This window comes from Harpia harpyja, chromosome 14, assembly GCF_026419915.1.
Source record: "Harpia harpyja isolate bHarHar1 chromosome 14, bHarHar1 primary haplotype, whole genome shotgun sequence".
Lineage (NCBI taxonomy): Eukaryota > Metazoa > Chordata > Aves > Accipitriformes > Accipitridae > Harpia > Harpia harpyja.
Window position 1 is genome coordinate 3,930,377 of NC_068953.1, and position 22,421 is coordinate 3,952,797.

The window sequence follows — 22,421 nt, forward strand, 5'->3', positions numbered from 1 at the left end:
GAGAGAATTGGAAAAAAAAAAGTAAAACTCGTGGGTTGAGGTAAGAACAGTTTAATAGGACAGAAAGGAAGAAAAGAATAATGATGATAATATGAAAATAATGATAAAAGAATTAGAATATACAAAGCAAGTGATGTACAATGCAATTGCTCACCACTCACTGACCAATGCCCTGTTAGTTCCCGAGCAGCGATTCCGCCCCCCCGGCCAACTCCCCCCAGTTTATATACTGGGCTTGACATCACATGGTATGGAATATCCCTTTGGCCAGTTTGGGTCAGCTGTCCTGGCTGTGTCCCCTCCCAACTCCTGGTGCCCCTCCAGCCTTCTTGCTGGCTGGGCATGAGAAGCTGAAAAATCCTTGACTTAGTCTAAACACTACTTAGCAACAACTGAAAACATCAGTGTGTTATCAATGTTCTTCTCATACTGAACCCAAAACATAACACTATACCAGCTACTAGGAAGAAAATTAACTCTAACCCAGCTGAAACCAGGACAGTGAGGAATGCATATACCTTAGCACAAGGTAGTTGAAAGCTACAGTCTTCAAACTTCACCCTTTAAAGTATTTTGGCTGTCTGGTGCACAGTAGCTTTAAAAACTGATTAAAGATGATCACGAAGATCATCCTGCACACATTTCATTAACCTGGCTGCCATGCTGAAAGCAGAAATGAACTTTTCCCCTCCATTTCTACCTGAGACTGATTAACACTAAACTTCTGGGTCTGAAGAAACCCAAGCTGCAGATGGCTGGGAGTCTAGTGTGTATTCCTGGGCAAGGACCACTGCTGTATACTGACCTCTCCGGGCATCTATGATTGACTGGAGGCGGGTTGCTGGGCTGGCTGCACCTTTGACCTGACCCGGTGTGGCCATAGTATTGTCGTGTCATTTCATTAAAAAGTGGAGAATTAAAAAAAAAACAAAAACAAAAAAACCCCAAACCAATAAGTAACTTAACTGTGATTTATTTTCAACAGCCTCCATTTGATGGAGAAGACGAAGATGAACTTTTCCAGTCCATAATGGAGCATAACGTTTCCTATCCAAAATCACTATCCAAAGAAGCTGTCTCCATCTGCAAGGGGGTGAGATAGATGCTTCTTTATCATTAAGTTCCTTTTTGGCAATCCTTGTGAATAACTAAATTTGTCTGGTTTTGGTATGGCACCGTAGTATTTTTAAGTGCAGCTTCTGTCAGGCAGTGCTAAGCTATATTGTCATGAAGTGCTCATCGCTTGGTGTCACTGATAAGTATTCAGCTCTTCCCGCAGTGCCTGCTTGTTTTATGGTAAGAACAAATGTCAGAATCAGTAGCTGCCAAACCCAAAGCAGAATTTATAAACAGGACGATGGTGTGAAATGTCTCCACCCACCTTGCCTCTCAACCCTCGACAGCACAACCCCAATTTTGCAGGGTGAGGAGATTTCTCAGCTTGGATGGATACCTGATACTCCAGTGAGTCCCCAGCCCAGCATGCCTGATGACAGCAGCAGAGCAAAATTGTTAATAAGAATCATTTTTAAATATAGGTAAAGATGAGCGTATGTGAAAATCTTTAGCGTAAGTGCAAGGGAACTGTGAAGAAATCCTGACCCAGTGGTAACCTGTGTGGCCTAAAATTTATCTTAGAATCTAAGTTACTTTAAGTTGGGGGGTTTTTTGGAGGAAAAGAATAGATTTGACTTCAGGGGATTAGCTCAGGAAAAAAAGAATTCATTTGGGTTTCCTTTGCCTCCACGTGATTCCCTAGAGTACTCAGTCTGTGGCTTTTCCAAACCACCATCTATAAGTATTATTTGATGTCTTTCTTACACTGATAAAATATCACTGCACTTAGTGTCAGTTAATTTGGTATTTACTTTCTTCCTTTTCTTTGCAACCATTTATGAAGTATTGTACATGAGCTGGATATTAATCCCTTAAGGAAAAATCATCAAGGAAAAGAAAAGCTGTTTAGAACCACAAGGTAAAAGGAAAGACCACTTTAATTTTGGAGCCTGTCCCGGTGTAGACATGCTGGCCAACAAAAACTAAACATGATATATTTTTGTAAAGTACATGCAGATTGATGCCTTGTCGTGAAAATCATATATTCAAACAGCACACTTTGAACTTGATTAAATTACCCTGTTTTCAGACGTCCTGCTTGCTGCTCTTCTGCTAGATGCTTATGCAAAGGGAGGTCGGAAAGCTAAAATTGCGTTGCGCCACAAGGTTTAAGGTCAAGTCTCTGTGATACCAACATGTTCATCGTTTGTATTAAACTAACAAATTAATCCTAAATTTCAGTGGGCATTATGCCTGAGCTAAGAAGTCAATGTGAGAAAGCTTCTGAACCTTGTAGTCAGCAGTAGCTCAGCAGTCCTGGGTCTGTGCACCATTGGGCAAGACGAACGTGCCCGCTGTGCTCTTGAAATTGAATTGTCTGCTTGACATCTATGTCGCTGATTCAGAGTTTGTTGGGTTTGGTAAATGCAGGAACTTCGGAAAGAATTAACACTACTGGAATCATTATTCACATTTTCTTATATCACCTACTGTTAAAGCAAGGGGTTTAGAAAAGGTAACAAAAATGGGGAAGTTGCTGTTAAGCTTGAAGAAGGATGTGATTCCCAGCCCAGTGCACAGCCGACTTCCCAAAGTCTGCTTAGAGTCGCTTTTATTTTAGGTTCAAAATTGGAATCTGATCAACTCAACATTTGGAAGGAGACTAAAGTGGTACAGCTGAGGTTTTAAAAAGATGTGTTGAGGTATCACTCCCAGCAGTATATTAATCATATATAATTTGTAAAAGAGCTTTAAAAAGTCCCCACAATACTGGAACTGAGAGTTGAAGGTTACATTGCTCAATTCCTAATGTACATATCAGTTGAAAAGATTTTGAGGAGCTTGTTAATTAAGGAGCACGTTAATTAAGGAGCACGTTAGTGTTTCCCAGCATGCAATGGTGGTGATTTGGGGTTTTTTTCCCCCAAGTCTGCTTAATCTATGCAACTGGGTATAGTATTGACCAAGATGTCATTAAGGATGCAAGGGAGGAAACTCAGATTAGATATTGTCAGCTGGGTGCCAAGAAATTGTAGGCTCTGTAATGAGATGTCTTGAACAAGCCCAGAAAAATGAAAAGGGGGGGGTTGTACTTTGTACAGCTTTAGTATATTGGAATTTATTAAGTTTAATTGATTGTTGAGGTAGGGCAGAAGCTATTCTGGAGATTTATAAGGCTGAACTGAAAGACCAAAGGTGCAATTCAGGAGCGAGTTGTGAACTAATACGATGGCAAGTTGCCCTGGGCACCGCCTGCCCACCCACACCTCCAGCGGCAACATCTGCCGAATGGGAAAACATTCTCAAGTGCAATCCTTAATTTTGCTGCTGACGTGCTGTCTCCAGTGATCAAACAAGAAAACTAATCTTCAAAAAATGAATTTTAGCTTTTCAAAACAATTTTATTAGCAACTTGCCTCTTCAGGAGAGGAGCAAGAGCATCGCACTCGGGGGAAAGTCTGTCTCACTTTCATTCCAGCGTCAAATTTAATCACTTGGTGTTTTCTTCCTAATAGCTAATGACTAAGCATCCCGCAAAGCGCCTTGGCTGTGGCCTTGAAGGTGAAAGAGACATCAGGGAACATGCTTTTTTCAGGAGAATTGACTGGGAAAAACTGGAAAACCGAGAGATTCAGCCACCTTTCAAACCTAAAGTGGTGAGTGAGATGCCAAGTACTTCCCTCGCTAAATGTGTCTGCCGTCATGCTTTCCTGCAGGGTGAGATTAATGCTGGCTTGATGGCGCTGCAAATCTGGGACACTTGTAAAATAAGACAATTTGATTATAGCAGACCAGTCTGTAAATCTGCTAATGGTTTGGCACCCTGTAGTGTAACCCAGTGTACTTTGTCCCTTGCAAAAAAGTCTCTCAGTGGTTTGGGTCTTGACTTCAACGGTCATGCACTGCAGGAGAATTTGAAAACAGGGAAAACTGACATATTGACATCAGCCACTGGAGACATGTAATAAATGCAGTTCCCGACTGTCTCCTCTGAACAGCATCTAAAGTCAGTGATTAAAGGTATCTGAATTACTGAGCTGAATTTCCTCCACGGTGGGCTACACAGGACAGGGCATTCGTATTCCCCATCCTCAAGTGACAGAACCTGCATCTGCCAAGTTTGCAAGAATAATCCCTGATTTATTTTTTATTTTTATTACTGGTTTACACACATGTATCTGTAGGAATATTTTAGAAATCCAAACAAGTGAAAGATGTCCTTACCATGAGAACTGTTTGCATAATAGAATTTGAAGAGCTGTATTTGTTGATACAGAATTTCTTACAGCGTGTACTGTGCTTTATTGACAGGCAAAGAAAAGTATTTGCACACAAGAACGCAAGCTTTCAGGAACAGCTGTAAATCGTTATGTCCTAACATTCAATCTTTCTTCTCTAGCACTTTTTTTATTTCAACTGAGATGTATAGCTGGCTGTAGCACTGCAAGTAGAGGATCATTGATTGGTCTGTACGCTTGATTTATGTACCAGGACAGACATGCTAGTGTGGTATCACAAACTAATGAAGAGAGGGAGGCCACTACCCGGTGGCAGAATCTATTCCTCTTTTTTTGCATACAAATGATTTTTTCACATCACCGGGAGGAGAGTTGCATGCTGAGGAGAGTGTTTTGGGCTAGGGGAAATACCCTTTTCGTATGGTGTGGATTTTGCACGCAGGGAAGGGTGTAAGTAAGTAAAGAACATGCGTGGTGCTGCCAACTCTGCCCGGCCTGTCCCCGAGCTGTCTGTCCGAAGGGGAGCTGCACCTCCTTATAGCATATTTTATGGAAGATTTTTGTCACATGCTTCCTGAGTCAAATTTAAAGCTGATCATAAAAAAAATCTACCTTCACGTCTGTAAGTTTTATTAGCTCAGGAACTGAGTGCTTAGACTCTCCTTGAAGTTAAAAGTAACACCAGCATGAGGGTACTAAAAGGTTGAAGTGTGGTCTGGTTCCATCATTGCATATTTCGTGGCAGATCCTGGCTCCTGTTTAGAGCAGCTGTGCTTTATCTCTGTGGTTATCATGACCTGTTTTCATTATACAGACTGCTATTAAAATACACCAAGGCATATTCACATGGAGCCTAACTTTCCCAGACAAAAATAATTTAAAATCCAAGTCTGATATTTACATACCTTATGTATAACTCATTTATTGTGATTGCTGGTTCTATTTATATTGATTCTACAAAGCAAAAAAGACACGACCCTTAATCTGTTTGAAGATACGGATGTATTTATAGGCTTTGTTGGGTGTGGGAGTTTTTTAAGAAAACCTTTGTAGGTACATCTTCTCTAGGAAGCATGTTGCTGCAGGAATAATCCTGCTGCTTTTGCACACAGGCATGGTTCTCACTCAAACATGGAGCTGCAGATCGTAGGTCAGCAGTTGGTCGGTTTAAATAATGTGTTCCCTTCCAGACTGACATTTCACAGGTTATAGGCATAGACTGATTATTTGGCAAGAAGGACATTTTACTTGTATTTGTAAGGTTAGGGGTTCGAGTCCTAGATTCTCAGTTCTGCTTTAATTCTGCGTTAACGCTCACAAAAGCAATGCTACTCTAATGTGAAGACAAATACGTAATTGAAGATGCAAATTTATTGATAAATCATTATATTCACATTCAAATTTCACATGAGTTATTTCTTACTCTCTACTAGTATAAGCAATAGTGAGAGTCCTAATGGAGTCAGGGACTTTGGTTTCAATACACAGCTTGTCTGAATACCTTCCACTTGCTGAAAAAAAGAAGAAGAAAAAAAGAAAAATAAAAGAAGAAAGCATAATTTTGTGGAAGGATGATGCATATCTATAGAACATCTTTTTAGCAAAAAGTCTTCCCTGTATAAATAGCCCTTTTATTGCTGCTCTGAGTTGAGTACTGCCTCTAAATAAATTTGACTGTTAATTTGGGGATACACCAACTTTCGTTCCAATGATGCAGAGTTTTCCCCTTGTCAAAGTTCAGCTCTGTCCATTCTTGTTCTCCAGAGATTCTGCACCAAAATGCATTGGCTTCAGTGGGCACCAGGGTATTCGGTGAGTGCAGAACCCCGGGTGAAAAAAGCAGACTACCATTAGCCTTTAACCCGTTGAAGTGTTCCTCTGCTTGTGTTCTTCCAAGCCTGAACAAGTGTCCTTCTGTGAGCATTGCTGTCCAGTACCTGAGCATGCGTTTTTCATCTGAAATATAAACCAAGTTGTGCCCGAGGCAGCAAAAGTTCTTTGCAGCTCAGATCGGATGGCGTGTCCCAGTCCAGGACATGCCAGGTGCTTTGCAAGAAGATTGGAAACTGTGACTGAGCTCTTTTCAGCATAGCCAAACACCTCACCCTCGAATTCCCTTAATGGGCCCCTCTTCAGCTGGTTTCTCCTATAAATGTACAGCTTTATTCGTGTTGCATTAGTTCAGAAAAATCAATGTTTAATATTGGTCTGCTGTACGAGCCATATTCTACCCTTTCCAAGTTATCCTCTAAATCTGAAGATAATAGCGTAATGTTATCCTGTAAATCCACACGTAGATATATTGTAGGGATGGATAGAGAGGAGCGGGTCAGGGACAACGGGAAGAAACATTCAGCACCTTTATCGTACAACCACGCTTTGTTCAAAGATCTCTTACAGTAGATAGTTTTGAGATAAGCAGCTTTACCAGTTTCCTTTAGACCTCTCCACAATATTCAATGCCTAGTTTTCCTCAAATATGCGTATTTTCTTGCATCCAAGCTAATTTTGTTCTGGTCCCACCTTCATCCTTTTTAACTTGCCTCTAATCATACTTCCCTGCCTTTCAAGTGTTTTCTGCATTACTTAAAACTATCCTTTCCGCAAACCTGATTTCTTTTGTTTTCTGTTCTGACTGAGTTGTGTTCAGCGTGTAGCTATATATAACCCTTCTTCTCAGCTGGGCTTCGCAAGACGACGTGTCTCTCCTCTTAGACAAAAAAAGGAGGAAACCTGTGGTAGCACGTTTTGTAATGAGGACCTGTTCCCAGGATGCAGCCCCTGCCCCAGCTCCCTCCTGCAGTCCCCAGGACTGGAGCTCTGTTGTCGTTTATGAATTTACGAGAGTTTATAGGCTGTAAAATGAAGAGTCAAAGGGTATAAATGAATTACATTAAGCTTTCCGCAGATCATGAAGGAAACAGACTAATACGAAAATTTAATTTTGCATCATAAAGGTTTTAAAAAGAATGAAATGACTTGACAGATAAAGTATCTCTTGCCAATACATGTCCGTAAAAATATTTTCCTTTTCCTTTTTTATCCCAGTAATTCTGAATATTTAAGCCTCTTTACCTTGTCATCTCATGCTGATGGATGGAAACTTTTCTGACTCTGTTTTTCATCAAAATTCATCTATTAAAACTTCTCTGTTTGCCTGGGATTTTTTGTTAAAAATATCTGAAAAGAAAATTTTTTTCTTAACTACTCGTAAGAAATGAGGGGAAGTCTTGCATGTGTCCTGAAAAATCTGCAAAAAGCTGGAGCTGCCAATGTATTGCTGATTTTTTTCAGCCTTTTTTCTGTTTTTCTTTCTTTCTTGCAGTGTGGCAAAGGTGCCGAAAACTTCGATAAATTCTTTACACGAGGACAGCCGGTGTTAACACCTCCGGATCAGCTGGTCATTGCTAACATAGACCAAACAGATTTTGAAGGGTTCTCTTACGTCAACCCCCAGTTCATACACCCCCTTTTGCAAAATGTAGCATGAAACAGCAAAACAGGAACAAATCCCGCAGTGGGGAACGGTCCTTAACCCTACAATTTTTAGGCTTTTGCCTTGTTGATTCCATTTGGGCCTGAAAATTGTAGGGTTAGAAAGTGTAAGATGGGGGAAGGGCCACTTATTCAGGATTTTGGCTTTGCAACAGCGATGTTGTCTTAATGGGAGATAAATTAGTGTACGGTGCCCACTTATTCTTCTAGAAGTCACCACTGACTCGTCTAAACTTACCCATTTTTTGGTACGTTATATATTTTTGTAACTTCCCCTGTCCTTTTGCTCCCTTTTCCACTCTGCTGTGTTAGAAATAATCTAACACACAGTCTGAAAAAAACCCCAACCTCGAATATTTAGTCGTTTGGTGCAGATGCTGGGAGGTAGGAGCACTCGGTCCCGAGCGACCGCTCCTCCCCGCTCTGCCCGGTGACTTCGGGGAGATCAGCAGCACAAGAGACCGAAACGGCAGCGGCACCGGGGAGGAGACGCATTGCAAAAAAATTGTTGAAAGTAGTTGTTTTGAAAATGTGACAGAAACAAGTTGGGGGGGGGGGGGGGGGGGGGAGACAAAATCAAGTTAGACCCTGAGGCTTCGTGAACCGATCCTGTAAGCGACACCAAGTTTAAACACACTTCAGTGGTGGCCAGATCTCTAGGATCTTTGCTAAGTAGCATGTGATAAACTCAAGGGTGAAATTTTGTCTTTAATAATAATAATAATAATAATAGTAATAATAATTTTAATAATATTTTTGTGAATTTTAATCTCCATGAGATTATTCTGTGATCCAGGGTGCCATTGTTTGTTCAGTTAATTTAATTTACACCATTCCTCAAGTTTACTGTTAGCCTGTTCTAATACCAATATTTTACTATGAAATTTGTTAACCTGGAATGTAAAACAGAACTGTAATCCCTTCAATCTTATTTACATGTGTCTATTTATGGTCTGCAGTATAGAGCAGTAAATCGAAGAAAGCGTTATGTATACTAAATTAACAAAAAATGCAGCCCCAAGTGACTTCCTGATTTCTCCAGAATAACTCATGAAAATCAAGTGAGATTTAGTCATAAAATAATCAGTTTTAATTCAGAAAACTTTGGGCTGTAGAATAATCAAGCCTGAAAGAAGCAGCACCTAAAACTTGTTTTATTGATAGAATGGAATTTAATACACTTTGCATATGCTTCATGCAATGAATTTTGCATGTTTAGTAATAACTCTTAATAATAAGGGTTAATAATAAGCAGATCTATATTATTGACATAATCATATCAAGCATAAAGAGTATTATAAAAATTTTATAAAACAAATTGTGCTTTATTTGTGAAGGTTCTTGTTCTGAATTACTTCATTTAGATTTAGCTAAATGTTTTATTGCTATTGTTTTGGTTTTTACTTTAGGTTTTGGATATTGTTAATGGCTTAGGGTATAATCTCTTTTTTTAAAAGTAGATCTACTTTTAAACAATAATTGCTACCTGCAGGTTTTATACGAGGTTCAATTAGGCTTTCATTTCACATCTGCTTATTACTTACAGAGAAGGAAATAGACTTTATTTGCAATGATGAACATTGTAATTAATGCAATCTTCTCCTCTCCTATCACTTAGATAAAAATTTTGATATTTCCTCTTACAACTTACCAGAAGATATTAATTCAAATATCAGTAAATATTTTTTGTGCATATTTTGGTTTTGTTACAGCATGTAAAATAGTAGTTGCTGCATTTTCCTTTTTTTTTTCCCTTCTGCCTTGTTACTGTTAGCAGCCATAGGCACTTTTTGTCTCTCAGATATGCATGACGATGCCAGAAGCATGATGTCTCTGTTGCTGCATGCAGACTGATTACAATTTTTCCAGCATGTAAACATATTCAAAAAGTAAGTTATTTGCCATAAAAAACTTAAATTTATACTAGACTATGTAACTGGGGGGGGGGGAAATCTACTTGCTAATCATCTTTTATGACAAGAAAACATGGAACCTGTGCCAAGGAGTCTGTTAGAAAGAGCCAGCCCTGCAAATTGGTGGCTGGGTGGATGGGTCTGACTTACGGGGGTGACCCATGGTGGAGTGGGACAGGTTTTGAGTGAAACACGGTTGGATGTGAACGGCAACTGTGTTGTGCTTCTGCACGCGTGGTGCCCTCAGAAGCCATATTTTTGGTGCCGAGGACACGTGGTTTGCAACACTCCAGAAGTTTGACTTTTACCCAGTCGTAGTCCTTTTGCAGCCCCAGCTCTAAGCAAGGAGCATCTCCCCGGCTAAGAGTGAGCAGGCTTTAACGAATCAACCGGACCGTTTGCAGGCATGGGAAAACACACGGCTAACAAGGGGCACTGACCAACTAACAAGAACTGGGATTGTTGCCTAAAAAAACAGAACTCAAAATTTTTAAAACGTTTTAGGAGTAAAATTTTTAAACCATTCTATGTCAAGTATGTCATGAGCCAAGTCTGAGAGTTCATTTTCTTCTTTGTATGTTATATACTTTAACAATTATGATATTCACCATAAAGCATGTAGACTAGTGCAGCATTCATGACTACTTATGTTTTTCTAAATATTATTAGCCTGCCATAGTTTAGGAAAATCTGAGTATCATACTGCAGAAGATAATAGATTCAACAGATTACTGCGGCTCAGATTTTGAATGATTAAGGGGCTCTCAAGTAAGTCACTCTGCCGAGAGGCGGCGTTACATGTGTTTTAAGAATGTGAAGTGAAAAAGAGACTTTTGAAAAAGGAAAATACAGGGAGAAATACCAGCACACAGGGTTTTGAAGAAAGAAAAGCAGTACAGGGGGAGAACGGAACCAAGCCGGCAACAGGGAGGAGATCCCACAGGTAGACGTTCCCAAGCAGTTCAGGTTTTCCTGATGAAATATGAATTGTACAGCGAAGTCCCATTGCGGGCGGTTGTTGCTGGCACAGCTGTGACGGTCGGTGATGTTCACAGAACACGGCATTAAAGAGCTGGTCCAACATCTGGACAGAGCTGCTCATTTTCTGGCTTCTTCTCATAACCAGTTTTTTAGGCACTTGCATTTGTTCCCCAGTTTTTCTGATGTAGTAGCAGAAATTCCTCTTTAACGTTGTTACCTCAAGTTCCTAGGCTTGCCACATCTCGTGTCGTCTTCTGTAGGTGTCTGTAATGCTTACAAAAAGGTACTGTGAACTCACGGATCCTGCAGGAACAAGACAGGGTTGTATAAAGCAGGGATTGAATGTTTGTGTTACTCCTCGCTGCTCTGCCTAATGCACTCGCACGTGAACGCTTGGACCAGCCCTTTAATGAGAACTCCGGGTGGCTTGCTTATCATCCAGAAATTCATAATGGCAAGTAAAACCTTAACTATCCAGCAAGCATTTTCCTATCTTTTTAAATACAGATGTTATTTATATAATATTTTTCACAAGATTTGGTTTTCTAAAGAACATGTATCAACACAGGGAGAGGCATTAGAACTGCTTTTCTTTCACTTGTGTTCAATAGCAACCGTAACCTGAACACCCACGTTATCACAAAGGTTTCTAAAAGTCAAATTGAAAATTATAATACACTGAAGCTGGGGTGAAAGCTTTGGGAGCTGTGTTTCTGTCCCATGTGTGCTCGAGTCCCGAGGGGCACAGGTCTGCCACCTAAAACTTCCAAGCTGTTTTCAGGGATTAAATGGAACTTAACTGGCTCCTAGACAAATTTCTTCATTATTTGGGCATCTGGGCATTTTTATCCACCTTCAGGTCGCTTCAGCAGGGTGGTGGGTTTCCAGGACAGCTACTTCGCCCGCCGGCCAGTCTCGGTGCTCTTAGCAAGGATTGCACATATGTGAGAAGGAGAGAGCACATTCCCATAATAAAATACTCCTCCTTAATCCAATTTAGAGGAGAAATGCAATTTAGCTTTCTGATCCTTCATTCTTTCCAGAAATACAATTGAATTTCCTTCTACAAACTGAAGAAAGTTCTTCTGGAAATCAGCTGTTAGTTTAAAAGAAACTCATCATATCTAAATGCTGCTGGCCTTTGAAAGCCATCCTGTCTTTTGGGGTGAATTCAATTGAATAATGCCACGCTCCTGTAAAATTAATAAGGTCAAGTGAGACAGGAACTTGTCTTCTAGCCGGAAAGATGACGTGTCCAAGGGCCAGCATTGAGTGGTACCACTTGCCAAGTCTGTTTTCTCAGTCGGTGAATCCGGACGCAATCCCCGTTAAATGCCATAGGAGACACATGCAGTTAGCAGAGGGGGAAGATCCTCCTTATTAAACAAAACACAGCCTTGGAAATAATAATAATAATCCAATAATCAAGCTTTAGTATGAGTAGAAAACATTTTTACAGTATTGAGTTTACAGTGGGCTTTTGGACCTGCCACAAAACTTCTGGAAACATTTGATGTGATTTTCAGTTCTTTTAGTCATTAGCATAAATTATTGTACATAGGTTTTGTCTCTTCGCAAACCTGAGTATCAGCTGTAGGTGATGTGTTACCTCTGTGTTCTGTTGGGTAGGTAGGCACTGAGCTGCCAAGTAGTAAAAAAAGTAGACAAGCTAAAACACTTTTTTCCTCAGCTCCACACTCTTAGATGGGATCTAAAATAGTTCAGTTGAAGAATTAAATAAGAATTGACTCCATAAACATGTATGATTTCCTACCAACCAGTAACTGTGCCAGTAACAATTGGTAATTCAATAGCCTTATAATGAATAATCATTATGCACTACAGCCCTCCTGTTCCTAGGAAACCTTGAGAGAGAGGGGGCAAGTTATTAACCTCTCTGCCTCAGTTACCTCATCTGTAAAATGGGGATAATAATACTTACTTACCTCACAGGGAGGTGTGAGGGCTTCTCGGGTAATGTTTCTAATACACTTTTAACCTGAAAAGAGTTGTGTAAGTATTATTATAATTTTTAATATTAAATCAGCTTATCCGATTCACATGGTATTGCTGGATATACGATGCTATTTCTACTTTTTTATAGAAGTTTAGTAATTCTGCTGAAACCATTTAAAATGAAATAAATCAGATCTGATATGTTTCTTACAGAATCTGGAGTCCAGCTTTTGTTAACTGGAGTCAGGGTGCAGTGGGGAGTGATGCTCGCTGACTGTGTAGGTCAGCTGCACTTACCTCTTTTCCAATTACTGAGATTTGTATGTGCATTTTAAAAATTCCATGTAAGTGGAAGTCTTGGCAGAACTGGTTATTGTAGGGTGAGATTCCCTATGGGTAAATGAAGTCAGCACAGATGTTTTCTAGTAACGTTTATACTGACTCCTATTGAGGGAGAAGTGATATGCTTCATGCAGCTGGTCCATCCATGACAGGTTTATTCCACTGATATTTTAATGTATTCCTGTGTCGTATATCTTCATGCTTTTCTTTTCCTTGTGTGTGACACCATAGTTCAAATTTAAAAGAAAACCACCCTAGAAGCTATGGTTTTTCTTCCACTGATGTCAGTTGACCAAAAAAAAAAATCAGCAGTCTATTAATAATTTTAAACAGTGATGTGCAGAAAGAGTAGCAACAGCACTGATAACCGGCCCCAGCCTGCTTCCATTGAAGCTCATTTCTCACTACGGGATACATTGGAAAGTCTACAGCTAATGTTACATTAATTTTATAATCGTGAGTTGGTGACAGGAACATTTTAATAGAAAGCAAAAAGATGTTTCTGATCTTTATAAACCTTTTCCTAAGAACTATTCAAATTGTATTTATTTTCCTTCTGTTTGAACCCTGAGAGGTAATATTGCCAATGGCTCCGTCCTTCCAGAGGTTCGTGTGCTCCTGTCTTGGCCTTCCAAGGCATCCAGTGGAACCGCTACGTGCTTAGAGCTCGCTGTGTGCTTAGTTGCTTTACTGGAGCCAAGACTGCGGTATCCAGCGTCTGGCAGCACTAAGCCTATAAGCCCCAATTCAGCAAAAATATTAAGTATGTGCTTGTGCCCGTCGCTGTTCGGCAGAGCATGGACATTTGGGCTTACCTTTGAGCAGCTTCACATCCCGTAGAAGTCAGTAGAGCTTGCACGCTCAGATGCCTTGCTGACTTGGAGCAGGAAAAAAATGTTCTCGCGGTGATAATACAAATTGAATCTGTGGCTTGTTCCCCACAAAGCCTTTCATTTATTCTCTCACGTGCTATTAAAATGAATGTAAGAAAAAGAATTTCAACAAAATGAAGCTTGTTGCCTCTTAAAAATGTGCATTTCCCAACACGTGTATGGTTTTGCACAACCATACAGAGCACACCTGAAACTTCTAAAATGATTGCATGCTACTTTAATGTTATCTTTTTTTAAACAAGGAGTAATCCCACCTTGAACTCATTCATATTTTATAATATTATTTTAAGACCCAAATTTTGTATTTATAAAGAGGAGAACATTATTTATTTTCTTATCATTTATCTGCAAGATGCTACCAGAAAATTTGGAGAGGCCATTCATTTTTAAAAAAATCTTTGGAAGTATAGTGGGCAAGACTGATGTATAAATTACAGCATCTTTTTTTTCTTAATTCGCAGTATCTTCAATCTTTGTTTGCATGAAATGCTTTTGTTAAATATTAATTGTAGTTTCGAAGCAAGTGTGTATGAATAAAAATACTGATCATTACTTTCGTGAGAGTTTGGTCTGCCTTTATGAAATTTCATTTCAAAATTGACTCCCCAAAGCCCAGAGGCTGCAGAGATTATGGTGTGATCAGCCGCAGAGCTCGCCCAGATCCAGACCTCGATTCGCCATTCACACACAGAACTTTAACCTGGGCCCTTTTTTAATTCCTGTTAATAAATCAAGAGAAAAAGAGGCTTAAGTGGGGAAAAGATATGTCTGGAAGAGGATTTCAGCATGCTGAGAGGTGAGCAGGCGGCTCTCTGAGCCAGCAGGTCCCTGGCTAACCTGCTCTCTGGGCTCGGCGTCTCTGAGCCACTTCGGGTGTGGATGCCGCAGGGAAAAACCACCCCAGGAGAGAAGCGAGGTCTCAGGTTGGAGGGTCTGATTCAAAGCTTGATGTGAGACTTGGTGGTGGAGGGATGTGCCCTCCTTCTTAGCAGTTAGACCCCAAGAAAACTCAAAACTTCACTTTTTCACATCCCTGTGTCCGTGAGCCCACTTCTTCCTGGGAAGAGGGTTTGCTTCATGGTGATTAATGACACTCGGGGGCCCACCTTTGCCATGAAATACTTGTTTTAGCACTCCTGGAGGAGAGGACGCAACATCCCAGTCCCACCAGCCATACTCGCCTCGAGTCCAGGCACTTGCCTCCTTTAGGCCGACGTCATTTTATTTTCAAAATTTGAAAGCGATGTACAAATATTGTGACAACTTGATAGACAGGTCCTTTTTCCGCTTGCTCTCAAATGTATTGAATCTTATGCTAATTCAGTAATTGGGTTAGTTCAATTTGCAGAAAAGTCTGGCTGAGTTTGCCCAAAGTAATGGTTGAAATTCTTTTTTTTCTACAGAGACAGTGTTTCCAGGCTGCTACACGCCACTTAGCCTTCATCTACTGTCCGCAGCTTCTCCTGAAGCCCACAGACAGGTCTCTTCTCAGGCCTGGAGAGCTTTCTGCAGAGCAAAAGAAGGAATTAGTGGAGACCTCATTGCCCTGAGCTGGTCTACGTGCAGGGTCAGTGCAAGAGGAAAGGGGTCCTCCGAGCTCAGTACTGCCAGACCTGCATCTCCCACCACCTTGGCTGCTTAGGCAGGGGCTGGGTGGGATTTCATTCCCAGTCACGGCCTTCAGGCTGGACTCAGGAGTTGCGAGGGGAGCACTCAGCTCCCGAGAAATACATCCTTGGGATGTTTGGACCTGTCAAGGTTCCTAATACCCTAATGATCATTATCGATCAATACGAACAACGCGTCCTTTAAACCTCTCAGAAATATTATCCCAAATGTTAACAAACTCTTTGCAGTCTCCATGACATGAAGGCATGTCGTCCCTCTCCCAGCCCCAACTTCTCTTTAGAGATTTGGGTATTTGACTTAGAACTATCTCGGAATATTTTTACAGACCTGGTACATGAGTTGCAAATATAACCATCTCCTCTGAGAGCTGCTAGGGTAGCTAAAATGATGACTGCATTAATTACAGCAAGGTAATTATAACCCCACCTGCTTCGGCAAACGCAACCTTTGCTGCTTGGCCAAAAAAAACCCTGAGTAAGCCCTGGGGAGCCCTGGTAAAGCAGACAAATCAATGAGGGGCCCACATCGGAAAAGCTCTTGCCACATGTGGATGGCTTGTCCTCAAAGGGATGTTTTCCCTAACTGCATCTGTCACTTGTCACCTTCCCAAAGTGATGCTAAACCCAAACAAATGGGGATCTGACCAGGAGAACAGGCGGTGGCAAGTCTGGACCCACAGAGTTACCTGCAAGGGTTTCTTTTTTGCTTTTTTTTCCCTGCTTTTCCCAAAGGAGGAGGTTGAAATGAGACAGATCTCATGGGAAATGAGTCAACGCTGTCTCCTTCTCAAGGGATTTGCCGCATTCGCTGCCAGGGTGACGGTGTCAGACACCAGCTGCCACTTCCAGTGTTCATTACTGGTCCCTGAGTCAGATCCTGACATCCCACCTCAGGAGATGTTGCACAATCTGATGAAAGCGGGGAGGTGGAGGGGGGGGAATTCCAAAACCAATTTAAAGTGCAATACCTGAGTGAGAAAAAAAACAACCACCCCGCAATGGAAGTTTGCTTAGAAGTGTTTTAGATCTTATTCTCACCCAACAAGGCTGACAAAATCTCCAATCTCTCTCTCTGCCACAGCAGAGCCTGTGATTCACATGCTGGGAATGAATTTCCCTTTCCTCAGAGGACACAGACCCCCTCCCCATAGCACAAGGGCTGAGCTAGGAGCAAAAATTCAGCTGTCCCCCAAAGACAACAGCAATGTGGCCGTTTCCTGGGCCGGTGATGGGGCTGTTAACGTCACATAAAGTATTTGGCCCATGTGGCTGGATGTTGCAGCAGATAACGACAAAAGGCCTGACTGCCTCTCGGGAACATGGGACGCACATGCTGTAGTTACTGGGGAGTATTGGGGTTACTGCAAATTTCCCGTTAAAGCTATTTTTGAAAGGAGCTGGGTTTTGGAAGGCTGGGTACACATACTGATGTTTCCTGCATTAGTTTAATGAAAACTAATTCACCTCTGCCACCCGGCAGTGAGGCCAAGCCAGCGCTGCTCAGAGGGGTTTGCAATGCTCACAGGGTTTTGCAATACCCAGAGGGGTTTGCGATGCCCCTCGGGGTTTGCGATGCCCCTCGGTTCTACAAGACGGATGGCTTTGGCCTCGTTCATGCTAGCGTTTTCCCACCCCTGCCCCCCGACTCTTGTGAGCTCCAGGTGTATGTGTGTGTTACAAATACCCAGGTAAGTGGGGATGCTCGGGGGATCGGGACGCTCAGATGTTTGTAGCAGCATTTCAGCTGCTGGGTTTGCCCAGGAAAGTCTGGTTTTCGGGGACTGGCTGTTTAGCGAACCTCTGCTTATTCCCTGCTTGCCACTCGCGTGCGGCTCCAGGAAGCACAGGTAACTGGGCAGCCTGGACACAAACCAGTTGATTCTCAGGTTACAAACTGATGTTTGGTCCGCATCTGTGTTATTTTTCTTTCAGCCTTGGGGACTTGATCCATCATCCTTTATCTCGCTCTTCTATTCAGAGCATTTAATAAAACTCAGTGCCCATAACAGGGAGACTTCCAAATCCATATAAAACACTCTGCAACAATCCATAGAAAACTTCATTAAAGCTTCAACATTTTCAGTGACACCTCCAGAAACATTCTTCTAACAGGATTCATTTGCTTCTCTTGCAAGTGTAACCATGTCTGAGACACTGATTCGGTGTGATTTCAGGAAAAATCCATCAGAAATGGTTATAAAAGCAACCGGCAGTGAGTGCAAGGGCAGAAGGAGGGGAAGAGCACAGGCCAGCGATGAGAGCATCCCAAAACTCCTTGGATCAGTTCCTGGTCCTTTTGGGATAAGTCATTTAGCATTCTTGTGCCTGATTGACACTAACATCATTAAAAGATTGGTAATGAATTTCAGTGCTATATAAATCACATGGAAAACTATTACCCTTAATACAAGCGTTATGAGGCTTTAATAATTAATGTCATCTAAACTGTTTTCCAAAACATGACCTTTTAAATATGATTGCTGTAGCCAGAGCCATCCCTCATCCTGCAAGCAGCCTGTTTTCCAGCCAGCCTTGGTGGCTCCGATGGGGCCATGCTGGGGAAACTGGACGGGTCCCAGTCCCAGAGACCGGATGCAAAAGGGGGTGTATTGCTGGTACCTCGGCTCCTTTTGCAGTGGGTGAAGAGCAAACACCAGTAGTGAGAACAAACTTACTGCCAGCATCTCTTCTAGCTTGTCTTACTGAAGGACACGGCCCTCGGACGGTGACGCGGTGGGACATGGGCACTTCATGCCCTTTCCAACCTCCTTCCCTCCGGCGGGGGGGACGCGCGAGCCGGGCAGGCTGGGACAGTGGTGCCTGCTGGCCCCAGGCCACCGCAGGGGCTAAAGGATGCAACTGGCCAAGCTGCTGGGGCGAAACTCCTGAACTGGCACACCCTCGGCTTTTATTAGCCAATTTAGGCCCATATGATTGCAGAGGGTGTTTTATTTTAAATAAAGTATATAACTTCCGTTCACACGTGCGCCTTTGTTATTCCGTGAGTCAGAGCCTCTCGGGGAGGCTGCCTGCTGCGCTTTTCTTTTTTTTAAGCTTTCGCACAGCATGTGGGTGCGGAGATAAAAATAATGTTGCACCTCTCCTTGCGCTTCCTCCCAAGCAGCGGCTCCAGGCAGAGGGATGTGCAGGAGAAACAGCAAACGGAGCTTCAGCTCCAACAGCCCACAGGAGTTAATTCCTTTAATTTAGTCATGGCACAAGCGGGATGTGAAAACTCTCTCCGGAGAAGGAGAGAGAGAAGGTGTTCTTTGGTGCCATGAGTTTTTCCTCTTTTCCTACCTGCAGCGTTTGAAAGCTAAAAAAATAATAATGTTGCCGCTGGAATAAGGAGCAGATGTTGTTCGAGCATTTGCCAGCTCCTGCATGTAACAGGTCCCGGCTGGAGCAGCCCATCCCAAGCTCGCATCCCACCTGCCCAGGAGCCGTGGGTGCCGTGGCTGTGGATCCCAACCCCAGGCTGGTGATGCCAGTTTTGCTATCCAGTGCGAAATCTCTCCCACAAACACCCCCTTGTGGGAAGAGAAAATCTCAAAAGTCTCTCTAGCAAGTGGTTCCCAACCTTTGGTTCCCCTGAGCAGCGTGCCGGGGTTGCTGCCCATCTCTCCCATGCTCCGGCATCTCCCCAAGCCTCCCCCCAGCCGTGCTGCCCACCAAACGACAAAAAATAGCAAGTGCCAAGGCAGCTGGCATGGAGCATCCATCACCTCCCACACAAGTCACAGCAGCTTCAGCATCGCGTCGCCAGTTCCTTGCATCTACCTGCTCTCTCTCCTCTTTCCTTGGGCAAACGCTCCAATTTCTGGCTGGTGCAGACTTTCCCTTCCTGTGCTCAAAACACTTCTTACAGCCTGATAAACAATTAAAGTTGGTCGATAGCTGTTGTCCGACGGCGGAGCAGAGCCTCACGTGGGCTCGAGGGGCGGCTGCCCATGGCCCAGCTCATCCCAGGCTGTTTGCTGGGCAGATTTGCTGTCTGAATAATTCAGCACAAATTAGAGGGAGTGGGAGGGGAGGCAAACCTGAGGTTTTCTATCAGTTCGTAGCCCAGGTTGACAGGATCAGACCTTTTCTCGTGTAATGTCCTGAGTGCCTTCAAGGTGACTTCTGCTGGAAGGGAAAAGACCAGGGAAAAGGTTCCCTGCAGATGTCACCTGCAGGAATTAAACACTTGCAACTGAGACAGGCCCTCAGCACCCTGCTGCATCACTGACTGCCCTGGGAGAGCTGCTGTAAAGAATTGCTTCTGCTCTGGACCATTAATGAAGCTTAAATCCCTCCTCACTAATAAGATTTGACCTTGGGTACATCCTAAAAGCTGCCTGCTGAGGTGTCCATGGAGCTTCGTGCTTCCACACTGGTTCTGAATGTGGTACGAAAGGCTGCTCCACCAGCACGTGGAGCTGCTCCGGCTGGATCAAACTCCAGCCTTGCAAGGACTGGCACAGCTGCGTAACGTCCTGTGATGTGCAAGATCCCACCCGGCTTCACTCACCCCACATGTGGCTGCAGCAAAGGATCCTCCTTCTCGAGGAGGAGAGAGCTCAGCAGGGAATAGTGAAAAGTGGGGAGGTCAAAGGGATGCTGCTCTGGAAATGCTGAGATGGCACCAGATGGTATTATACCAAAAAAAAAAAAACAAAAAAAACCAAAACCAGCTGTTGCAGAATTTGGCAAAGCCCTGCCCCAAGTTTTGGAGGATGTTGAGAAGATGCAAAGTGCTAATTGTCCTGCCTGGGACAGCCACACTGAGCTCCTGGCCAGGAGAAGGGGTTGCCACTTCATCGTCTTTTGCCATTAGCAGGGAGACAGGTGTTATGGGGAAGCAATTATGGATAGCTGCTAATGAGGTAGGAGAGTTTAGCTCTGCTTCTGGGGTTTTGGGAGGCGTCACTGGTGCCCTCTTGCAGCCTGGCCCTGGCGTGCCGGTGGGAAACGCTCCTGGTGCGAGCGCTGGCATCGTGCACGCGCTTCGCCCCGGCAGAACTTGCTGTATGAGACAAGCAGCAATGGAAAATCCATCCGAGTGTTTTAGCCTAAGTACATTTGCATAGAAGCAAAGGGGGCGGGGGAAAGAGACTGAAGCCCAAAATGTGTATTTCTAATTGATTATATGCATGGCTGCTGGGGGCCTCTTACACTGTAATGGTTAATTATGTCACTGGCTGTATGCGCTGCAGCCTTTATTTGTGTTGTATTCAAATAATCCTGCACAGTGCCCAGGCGGCTAATACAGCAGATTGCCTGTCTGGAGAAAAATGAAGGTCTGCTTTGTTTGGTTTCTTTTTTAAACAACATAGAGAAAAGAAAAATGATGAACAGCCAATTACTGTATTAAAATAATGTACCCTGACAGAACATGATGAACGTCCAGGTCTAACCTGCCTCCTGTAGCTGTTTGACTTTATTGGTAATTCCCTGCTGATTAGCTTCATCCCAAGGAAGCCTCCTCCTCCCTGGGGCTGCGTGGGGCCGGGGGTCCTGGAGGGCATCGCCTCTTCCACCGCCTTTTTCCAGTGCAGAATCCATTCTGCCCACCAAATCCCTGCTCTCTCCTTACCGTCCACCTCCTGATGGATTTGCTGCCTTCAATTCTTCCTCAAATGCGAATGAGAGGTACTGAATACCTTTGGGGGTTGTTTTGAGAGCTCCAGCTGCAAGGAAGGGTACACTGAAAAAACGTATCTTTGCAACGCCAGCCAGTTCTTCCTTAGGGGGCTGAGACATGAGCCTGGGAAAACATGCTGAATTCGCTATAATTTAAGTATCACTGTAATTTTGTGTGAAAGAACATATGCGGAGGTGCAGTCCCTCAAAGACAAATAACCAGTATGCTTTGGCTGCCAGCTGGGGTCCTACTGGGAGGCAGGTTTCCTCACTGGGGCTTCTCTGTATTAGGCTCCACCATGTTCTTGTTGGAGAAATCAAAACTTGTACATCTGCGTCGGCTGCTATTATTTCTATAAATCAAAACAGAGCTCAACAAGCCAGAGCACATGGCTCCATTGACTTCAAACAAGCCATCCAACCAGCACCTCCTCTGCATCTCATATCGCACTTTAATTTGAATTATTCTATTTAAGATAGAATTGTTTTGTTAACTGAGAACGCCTCGGGCAGAGATGCGGCACGTTTTAGCCGGAGCGCTGGGAATCGGTGACCCAGTACTTATTAGAGGCTGAATTTATTAGACTTGTAATTAATACATTACTTTTGTTGTTTTCCTGCTGGGAGATCTCAGCAGTGCCTTCCCTGGGAGCCACCCTGCTGTCCTGCACCGCTGCTGTCACTGCCCGGCTCCCTCCTGCAGGGACCCGGCTGGAGGAGCGACCCCGGCATGTGCAAAGCCCTTGCACGGAATAAGCTCTCGCTGCAGAAATTGCTGTACAAATCCGAGCTCCAGGCGCTGCGATGGTGGCCGTGAGCCACCCTCGGCCCCGCTGCCTGGGCTGGCAGCTCACGTAGCAGGAGTTACCCGCATGGTGTGTGACCCTTTTCTTGTCCTTCCCGCCGTATCCAAGGAAGCGTCCCATTGCTGGCCACCTTGATGGAGCTGTGTCCTTATTCTTGGCTCTGCAGCTAATTTTCTATGTGTTTTGGCTGAATCACTCAGCCTGGCCCTGGTTTCCAGAGCCCACAGCATCTGCCCCTGCGTCCCTCTCTCCTTTAGCCCTGGCTTTCTCCCTGCCCTGGTCCCAGCCCTGCCAAGCTGGCTTTCTCCAGCACGCTGGCTTGCTGCCCTCCAATCCTCCCCGCTGCCTGCCGTGTCCTTAGCTGTGGATTTGTTTGACACTGGTGGCTGGAGTCAGTTTTCCCTTCCCCAAATCCCAAATGAGTCGGGTCCTGGGAAGCGCAGCCCACCCGGTGCTGCTGCCCCAGCCAGTCCCACCCGGGGGGGGG

At 43.6% G+C, this 22,421-nt stretch overlaps 1 protein-coding gene across 3 annotated transcripts in view; it reads left to right on the plus strand.

The window, feature by feature from the left end:
* The window catches only part of PRKCA (protein kinase C alpha), a 169,458-nt gene extending 155,031 nt beyond the window's left edge, over positions 1 to 14,427 (plus strand). For all 3 annotated transcript variants that reach the window (XM_052807383.1, XM_052807384.1, XM_052807385.1), the window contains 3 exons: positions 986 to 1,093; positions 3,573 to 3,713; positions 7,621 to 14,427. In XM_052807383.1, the coding sequence (XP_052663343.1) occupies positions 986 to 1,093; positions 3,573 to 3,713; positions 7,621 to 7,785 (414 nt within the window). In that variant the 3' untranslated portion in view covers positions 7,786 to 14,427. The remainder of the gene's footprint in view (positions 1 to 985; positions 1,094 to 3,572; positions 3,714 to 7,620) is intronic.
* Positions 14,428 to 22,421: the final 7,994 nt, after the last annotated feature.